At 38.9% G+C, this 9,938-nt stretch overlaps 1 protein-coding gene across 1 annotated transcript in view; it reads right to left on the bottom strand.

Annotated features, from left to right (window-relative positions):
* Positions 1–9,938, bottom strand: part of Ckap5 (cytoskeleton associated protein 5) — a 124,737-nt gene that overhangs the window by 51,704 nt on the left and 63,095 nt on the right. Inside the window, exons 9-12 of the mRNA XM_023710577.1 lie at positions 6,946–7,035; positions 6,669–6,833; positions 5,665–5,793; positions 4,687–4,869 (exon numbers count right to left, since the gene is read on the bottom strand). Coding sequence (XP_023566345.1) covers positions 4,687–4,869; positions 5,665–5,793; positions 6,669–6,833; positions 6,946–7,035 — 567 coding nt within the window. The remainder of the gene's footprint in view (positions 1–4,686; positions 4,870–5,664; positions 5,794–6,668; positions 6,834–6,945; positions 7,036–9,938) is intronic.

Below are 9,938 nucleotides of genomic sequence, written 5' to 3'. Positions count from 1 at the left end.
TTTTTTTTGTATCTTTCATTCTTAAGGAAACATCTTCACTGAAAGATTGGGGGCCAATCAGATAGCTCAGTGGACTAAAATGTCTGCTTAGGCAGAAGGCAGCAGCTGGGTTTGATCCCCAGCATGCCCCCACCCCCATGGCACGCTGAGAAGGGGATTGAGACTGGGCATGGTAATCCCAGTGCTTGGGATGCTGAAAATAGAAGAGAATCACTATGAGTCCAATCTATGGAGTGCGACCCTGTAGACACTATACTAAATACACGAAAGAAAGACAGACAGACAGACAGGCAGACAGACAGAAAGGAGGGAGGGCGGGAGGGAGGGCAGGCAGGCAAGCAGGCAGAAAGAAAAAGAGATTGGGATAGCTGCCACTAGGTGTTTGTCCCAAATCTACACAGTACAGAGGAGAGATGTAGACTGATATGAAGACCAAATGATGTGATACTGAAGCATTTGCAAAATGACCAAGGTAATGCTCAATTTTTTTTCTTCTGTATTTTTTAGGGAAAGGCCTATAGGATGTTCAGGGTCTCACTACTAGATTGGACTCGTAGTGATTCTCTTATGTACAGTCTCCCAAGTGCTGTGATTACGGATGGGTGCCACCATGCCCAGTCTCAACTGCTATCTCAGAGCACCCTGGGAGCGGGGCTGGCATGGTAGGCCCAGGGATCAAACTCCTGGCCCCTGGGCCTGCTTGCGGGCACTTTAATCCACTCAGCTATTTGGCCAGCCCTTTTTTTTCTTTCTGTATTTTTTAGGTAATGTTCAATTGGTCAATGACCAACTAACACTAAACATCTCCCTACATTTTATTTCATTATTTAATGATCTTGTCTGATCATTTAAAATGTACTCCTTCCCTTGGTCAAGTGGAGCATTAGCAAAATAATTAAGGTGATGTTATTACTGCTCAGTGTCTTGCTACATTTTATTATTTAATATTTTCTGATCTATTAACATGTACTCCTTCCTTTGGCCAGGTGATTGTAGACACCTAATACTCTTTGTTACTCAGGAAGTTGGAAACACAAGTACCCCATCTCAAAATAAAATTAAAGAAAAAAAACTGGAGGGTAAGGTACGTAACTCAATAGTAAAGCACATGCTTAGCATGTGGCAGGCCCTGGCTTCAATCCTGGAACCTCAGTGGAGAAGGGGGAATAAAAGCACTCCTCCTTACATATATGGTCACTGGTCATTTTCCTTTTGTGTTTTGAGACACGGTCTCAACTCTGTAGCCTATGCTGGCCTCAAATTTGTGGTGATACTCCTTTCTTACCCTTCCTCAGCCTCCTGAGTGCTGGGATTATAGGCCTATGCCACCATTTCCTCCCTTCTCTCCTCCGCCCCCTCGCCTCTCCTCTCCTTTCCTTTATGCCTCACCCCCATTCATTCACTCATTTTAGGGATCTGGGGCTTGATCCTAGGATTTTTGTATATTAAGCAAGATTTACCACTGAGTTACTTCATCATTCAATTTAAGTGTTTTCTTTCTTTCTTTTTAAGTTAAGTGATTTCTAACAAGGATAACATAATCATTCAATGTTTGGGACAGTATTTCCAACACCAGGAAGACTGTATGTATGAAGATAAAAGAATAAGTTGGAGCCTTACCTCATACTAAGTAAAAAAGAACTCAAAACAGATTAAAGACCTAAATCTAAGACCTAATATTATAAAATTTCAGAAAAATTCAAGGGTAAAAAATTCAAGGGCCTTACATTTGGCACTGGTTTCTCAGGGAAACAATGCTAGAGGCAGCAAGAACATTAACAAAAACACTGAGATAGGAGGATCATCGCAAGCTCCAGACCAGTGTGGGCTGCAAAGTGAGCTCAAGGTCAGCCTAAACTGTATAGACAAGCTGTCTCAAAAAGACAACAACAACAACAACAACACCCCCACAAAAACAAACTGGACTAAAATTTAAATTTTTGTGAGTGAAACACAATATAAACAGTAAAAAGACAACCAATAAAGAGAAAAAGTTTGTAAATCATACATCTGATAAGGAATTCATATGTATTAACAGACAGAATACCCAAAATTCTTCAACAAAAAAAATCCCAATTAAAAATAATGGAGTTAAAAAAAAATAATAATGGAGTTGTGTGTGGTGGCATACACCTATATCCCAGCACTTGAGAGGCTACATCAGAAGACTGTGAGTTAAGAGCCCAGCCTGTGCTGCCTAGCAAGTTCAAGGATGGCATGGACTACATAGGGAGAACCTATGTTCCAAAAGAAAAGAATAAATGAAAGAAGAAAAATGGGCCCAAAACTCTAAAACACTTCCTCCAAAGAGGGTAAATAACCAATAATCACGTAGAAAGATGTTTATCATTAGGAAAATGCTAATCAAAACTACAGGTTAGGGCCAGTCAAATAGGTCAGCAGATTAAAGTGCCAGCAAGGTAGTACAGGGGCCGGGGCTTTGATCCCCAGGCCCCCCCCCCACCCGCGTGCTGAGATGGCAATTGAGACTGGGCGTGGTAGCGAGCCTGTAATCCCACTCTTGGGAGGCTGCAAACATTATACAGAGACTCTACACCCTGTAGACCCTTCCCTAAAATACAAAAAAAAAAAAAAAACAAAAAAAAAAAAAAAAAAACCAAAAACAAAGAAACAAACAAAAACTATAGATTAAGTGGATAAGCAAATTGTGGTATAGCACACAACAGAGAATTATTCAGCCTTTAAAAGGAAGGAAATTTTCTGCTGGATGTAGCGATATATGCTGTAAAGGAGCTACATAGGAGGCTGAAGCAAGAGAATCACAAGTTTGAGACCAATCTGGGCAATACTGACACATGCTACAACATAAATAAACCTTAATCTAACATTATGTTAAGTGAAATAAGATAGTCACAAAATAGATAGATACCAGCTGGGATCCGTAATCTGGCACTGTGAAACAGGAAGACTGAAAGTTCAGACTAGACAATTTAGCAAGACCTTATCTTTATTTTTATTTTTTATTTTTTTTAAATTTTTATGTATTTATTTATTTATTTTGTGTGTGTGTGTGGCCAGCTCAGCCCACCTGGGGGCGGGGCTGGCTGGCATGTGGTGCTGGGGGATTGAACCGCGGTCCCTGTGCTTTGCTTAGCTTATCTTGTTCTAAGTATGTGCTTTAGACCACTGAGCCATCTCACCAGCCCAAGACCTTATCTTTAAAACTGAATAAAAAAATTAAGTAAAGGGCTGCGGATGTAGCACAGTGAAAAAAATGTGGGTTTAAGGCACAGTAATAAATCAACCATCCAATTGTGGCTAAAAGTATAGCTCAGTGGTATAGCACCTGCCTACCAAAGGCAAGGCCTTGGGTTAGATCCCCAGTTCCACAAAAACAACAAAAAATGAAAAGAATGATGGTTATCAGGGGCTGGTGGAAGGAAGGTTTTGGGACAGTTACTATTTAATGGGCATAAAAGTTTCCATTACAGGGTTCAACACTGGTGACAGCTACACAAGATTATAAATATATTTAATACCACTGATGATAGTAAAATTCATTATATTTATTTAACATAATAAAAAACTGGAAAAAAATGGAGTCTGGTAATTTCTTTTTTTAAAATTTATTTATTTATTTATTTGTGTGTGTGTGTGTGTGTGTGTGTGTGTGGCCAGCTCAGCCCACCAGGGGGCGGGGCTGGCTGGCATGTGGTGCTGGGGGATTGAACCGCGGTGCTTTGCTAAGCTTGTTCTAAGTAGGTGCTTTAGACCACTGAGCCATCTCACCAGCCCCAAAGAATTTTTTTTTTTTTTTTGGTGGAACCGGGGATTGAACTCAGGCCCTTGCGCTTGCCAGGCAGCGCTTATTCCACTGAGCCATCTCCCTAGAGTCTGGTAATTTCATTAACTTTTTTTCTGAGACAGCATCTCACTAAGTAGTTCGGACTGGCCTTGAACTCACTATGCAGCCCAGGCTGGTCTTGAACTCACGGCATTCCTCCTGTCTCAGCCTCTCAAGTGCATGCTGGGACTACAAGTGTGTACCACCATACATGGCTATCTCTAGTAAGGTTTTAAATGGTCAACTGTGTTGTTAGCATACTGTATCTTCATTAATAGATATTTTTTCTTTTTCTTTTAAATGTATTTAGGGGGCTGGAGAGATGGCTCAGTGGTCTAAGGCACCTACTTAGAACAAGCTTGGCAAAGCATCAGGGACCACGGTTCAATCCCCCAGCACCACATGCCAGCCAGCCCCGCCCCCTGGTGGGCTGAGCTGGCCACACACACACACCACACTCTCTCTCTCTCTCTCAAATAAATAAAAAAATAAAAAAAAAAAAAATTTTTTTAAAAAAAATAAATAAATGTATTTAGTACAGGGTCTACAGAGTCTCACTACACAGATCGAACTAGTAGTGATCCTCTTGTTTTTAGCCTCCCAAGTGATAAGTTTACAGGTAAGTGCCACAACACCCAGTCTCAATCACCATCTCAGCACACCCTGGGGACAGGGCCAGCACAGCACACTGGGCATCAAACCCCGGTCCCTGCACCTGCCTAAGCAGGTGTTTTAGTCTGCTGAGCTATCTGGCCAGCCCAAGATTTTTTGTTTTCAATGTGCTTAATGAACCTATTTTCCAAATGAAATCACATTAAATGAATCACCATCAACCTAAGGCTCTGATTCTATTAAATTCTAATTTTTAATCCATTATTAACCTTAGTAGTAGGTGCCTTTTTTAAGGGTCCTGGTTTGGGTGCTGAAACATCCTTTGTGTCTTTATCTCCTGCAGCTCCTGAAGCAGCAGTCCTTCCTGGCACAGGTTTGAGTTCCTTCTTATCAGCTGAGAGCCCAGCTTTCTTACCATGTATCAGTTCTACTTTTTCTGAACATTCTTTGATCTGACAAATAAAAGTGAGATAAACACTATTAAGTCCAACTTTGAAACATGACAACTATATTATTACTTGGCATGTAATTTTTTATTTTTTTAGTTATATTGTTTCTAAACCACAACTATACATTAAAATTCAGAGACAAGTTTCCTTTTCAATAAAGTTAAGTTATCCATATTTTCTTAATAACAGGTACTATATGTCTTATATTACTTTTTCTCTCAAGTTACAATTATAATAAACATACTATGGCCACAATTTTGATTAAAGACATTCACATATAGAAAGGTCATTGTCCAGATTATTACAAATTTATTTCATATTTTTACCTTACCTATAGATTGGTCATTTTGTGTTTAACTTGCTATAATTTGAAAGTTTCTTTTTTTTTTTTAACTATATAACCACTGAAGCCCAGTATCAAATTTAAGACCTTAACAGTCATGTTTCCCAATTCTTAGTCTGAACTGCCAGTGGATAATAAAATAAATTCCATAAGTGATTAGCTTTTGTCTTAACAAAATAGAACATACAAACTTGCAAACAAAATGCACCACCATATCAAAACTTGTTTCAATTCTGTATGTGTGCAATGCAAATTTTCTTTCCAAGTGTGAGCAGTAGTTAAGAAACAGATATCCTGATCAAAAGGACACCAGTAATCTAATTTCCAAGATACAAAAGTCACAATGCAAAGGACTGTTTTTCCACTTCTTTTTTTATTTTTTGTAGTAATGGGAATCAAACACAGGTCCTTGCATTTTAGTCCTTTTATTTCCTTAGAATGTATTACTAACTTACCTTATCAAGCTTGAGCTTATCTACATCAGCTAAAAATGGGTTGACTGCTTTCTCACCAACCACCTTCAAAGCGGTACCCAATGCTTCAAACGCAGCATCTCTTACTTCAGGAGCAGAATCATTGATGTGCTATACTCCAGAAGTACACAAAATGATCTTTAATACAAAATATACTACATGTATTACTAGTTTTAAATCAAGCTGACAGTTGTTGGACAAAGAATTTGCTTTGCATAATTTACTGAAACTAACTGTAGTTGTTCTTTTGCCAGTTAACAGTCAATCTTTCACAAATTCTCTTTGGATTAAGGAAGCTTGTGGTTACCCATCAACAAGCATGTACTTTTCCTTTCCCTTCACCTTTTATCTAAAATGCTTCATTTCTAAAAGCTGCAGATTTGATACTTATGCTTGCCAAGATCTACCTGAACACTAGTAAGTGGAATCATAAAGCTAACATGTGCTTTTCTTCTGGAAAAGGAACATGGGGCCAGGTATAGTGCTATACATCTGTAAGCCCAGCTACTTGGGTAGCTGAAGGAGGAGGGCCTAAATTAATGAGGACAGTCTGGGTAATTTACCAAAAATTTGTCTCAAAGGAGTGGGGGGGGGGAAGGGAGGGAGAAGGAGAGGGGGAGAAGAATAGGGAGAGGGAGAGAGGAAGGGAAAGAGGGAAAGAGAGGGGAGAGAGAGAAAAGGAGGCAGGGGGGGAAGAGTGGGAAAGAGAAAGGGAGAGAGACACTCTCAAAACAAAATTTTAAAACATTTTGGGAATATATCTGAGTGGCAGAGTACCTGTCCAGCATGTGTGTGTGTGAGGGGAAATAAATAAACATGAACTAGTTAAATAGTTAGAAGAATTTGGATCCAATTTCCAAAGTAGCAGAGGGCCTGTGCCTAAAAAGATCATTTACATCATGACAAGCAGTCACTATATGTAATTACAAGAAAAAAAATCTTGTCTAGGTTTAAGGTATCACCCCAATTACAAAGATAGTATATACCTTGAGTAGAGCAGCACAAAAGGGCTTCAACAAACTCTTCGGCAGTGTAGAAGCAGTGCAGTGACGGAAACTTCTTGCAATAAACAAAGAGGTCTGCTGCTTGATGGTTGGATTTTTATTATCCATCACTGCTAATACATCCTCACTAATGTTCTGTAATGTGGTCTTTAGAAAGAATATGTGGTCAGTGTGAGTTTTTCTCAATTGTAAGTAATAATCAAAATTTACATTGGCAAAATTTACTAGATAAAAATCATAAATTCATATCTCAACTTACAGTGAGGAAGATGGCATCAATTGCCTCCTGCAGGGCTTGTACCACTTGAGGCTTCTTCTCTTTGAATTTCTCCAAAATGGTTGGCACAACCTATGAGTAAGAATGAACAGTTTGAATAATACCTGCCAACAAAAAGGTATTCAGGGGATGGGGTGATAGCTCAAGGGCATATGCGCCTGCCTGGTAAGCGCAAGGTCCCAAATTCAATTCCCAGTACTGAAAAGAAAAAAACAGTTACAAACTATTTAAGGTGATACCTTAAACCTAGACACGCTACAACATAGCTATTGATTTGTATAAACCAGTACATGCTACAACATGGCTATTGATACATACTGTAACATGCTTACACTTTTTTAACACCCCTTTTTGTTAAGTTTAGAGGAATTATCTTGGGCTCTTATAAAGTGTATAATATAGTTTATATACATAAATAGCAACACTTTCTTTTAACAATTTTATCAAAATTTTAAAAAGTAACAGTTTAAACAAGACTGTTGAGGAGAGAAAAATGGGAGTAACTGCTAATAGCTAACAGGGTTTTGTGCAGGTGCTTAAAATGCTCTGGAACTAGACAGTGGGTGTAATTAACCTTGTAATTACAATGAAACATATACTTTAAGAGCATAAATTCTATAATGGTTAAGTTATTCCTCAATTAAGCCATTAAAACAATGACTGGTTTATTAAAACAAACAAAAAATTTAAACATTTAGTTTTTTATGGCTTGTATCTAGCTGTCTCCCCAAAGCCTCCTGTGGTCATATAGCGACTCTCTCAGAGGCAGCTGGATCTAGAGTGTGTGATGCGATGCTTGGATCAAGGGTGTGTAATTACTAAATCAGTCCACTGATTGGTTGGCATAGTTTTCGGTGTGGATAATGGGAAGGCTCTCCCTGGGTGTGAGTGCTACCTGACAGAAAGAAGGCTGTTGCTGTGGCTTGCTGGAGGATTCAGGGTTGGGGTATAAGTTATAGTACATAATTCTTTCCACCCAAGGTACTGATATAGCTCACTGTAGCGGGATGTCTATCTCTTCACTACATCAAACAAAAAATAGAAAGAGTACCAGAAATTATAACAATTTGTGATCAGAACTTTACACTTAAATACTATCATTTTTTAAAGTCTTTTATTTATTTTTTGTGGCTGGCTCAGCCCCACCCTCAGAGCGGGGCTAGCATGGCATGTGCTGCTGGGGGTCGAACTGCAGGTCTCTGAGCTTGCCTAAGCAGGTGCTTTAGTCTGCTGAGCTATTTCACCAGCTCCAAGTCTTTTAGTTTTTTTCGAGGCAGCATCTCACTGGGTAGCACAGACTGCCCTCAAACTCACAGCAATCCTACTGCCATGGCCTCCCAAGTACTGGAATTATAGGTGTATGCCACCATGACAGGTTTCAAGTACTATCTTTAGAAAGTAGTGGACTTTTTTATAATTTTAGTTTTATCTTCTAAACTATTAGAAGCTCATTAAATATTAATGTCTAAGGTATATAAGTGTCAGGCACTACATTAGGAGGCAGATTAAAGAGATGCTTTCAGCAGGGAATGGTGGCACAGGCCTGTATTTCCATTATTTAGGAAGGCTAGGAAGGAGGATCTTGAGTTTAAGGCTAATCTGGTCTAGAAAGCAAGATCTTACCTTTGAAAACATAAATTAAAAATCTGAGTGCAGACTAAACAGGGGCCCAGAATGTGCTAAGCATGTATTCTACCACTGAGCTACACTACCAGTACTTTTTATTTTTAAATACATTTTAATTATTTTAAGACACGGTCTTGGGGGGCCTGCCCCTTAGCTCAGTTCTTTAAGTAGCTGCTTCAACAAAGCAGTCAGGCTCAGGTTGCTGTGATTCAATCCCCACAACTCAAGTCAGCCAAACCTGCCCTGAAAGCATTCGGAGCCAAAAAAAAAAAAAAAAAAAAAAAAAAAAAAAAAAGACAGGGTCTTGATAAAGTTGCCCAGAGTAGTCTTAAACTTGTAATTTTCCTGCCTCAGCCTCTCAAGTAATTGGAATTGCAGTTGTGTGTCACCACACCCAGCACAAAGTTTATTTATACAGTACTAGGGATTCAATCCAGGACCTTTGAGGAGCTATATCCCGAGCCTCTGCCTTCTTTTTTTCCTTTGAATCAGGGTCTCACTGTGTAGTTCAGGCTGGCTCTGAAGTCACTATACAGCCTTGGCAGGTCTTGAACTCTCGGTGATCATTCTGCTTTCACCTACTGAGAGGACTACAGGTATGCTCCATCATACCAGGCCCTAGTCCTTTTTATATGTTTGACACAGAGCTTCAGCTAAGTTGCCAAGTTGCCCAGGCTAGGCTCAAACAGTTATCCTCCTACAGCACCACCTTGCCCAGCTTCCAAAATTATTTTAGAAGCTCAGAACATACTAAAGCCAATGGCACCCCCTAGGTTTATTTTCACTATTTCATAGAAGTGGTATAAAACGGAAAGAATATGGTTCCTATAAGAAATAGAAAAGACTTTTTAATGCCAGGAGTTATAAGCTTGAAAAACTGAGATAGTACACTGGCTACAGAATTAAAGTTCACTTTTACAATACCACAAAGATAACTTCTAAATAGCTAAACACTAACATATTTGAAACAATACAGTTTTGAGAAAAAAGCCCCCTCAAATTCAGAATATTGAGGCATCTTAAAGTTTAAAGTGTGAAATGAATTCAGAATCAGATTTCAAACTCAGCTCTAAGTAATCATCCAATCACTACTTAGTAAGTTAAAATTGATTGTCAAAACTGTTTTGTACCTTTAAAAGTCACTACTAATACAAAAGTATAAACTATTCCAAAAAGCAACATAAAGATAACCAAAAATTAATATACTGGTGTCATATACATATAGAAAGAAATATTTACTACTATATAATAGCTTATAAGCAGGGCTTGGAGGATTGCTGAAAGTTCTATGCCAGCCTGGGCTACAAAGTGAGTTCAAGGCCAGCCTAAACTATATAGGAAGATCCTGT

This window comes from Octodon degus, unplaced genomic scaffold (assembly GCF_000260255.1).
Source record: "Octodon degus isolate 3935 unplaced genomic scaffold, OctDeg1.0 scaffold00018, whole genome shotgun sequence".
Classification (NCBI taxonomy): Eukaryota; Metazoa; Chordata; class Mammalia; order Rodentia; family Octodontidae; genus Octodon; species Octodon degus.
This window is presented reverse-complemented; position numbering and strand designations above follow the sequence as displayed.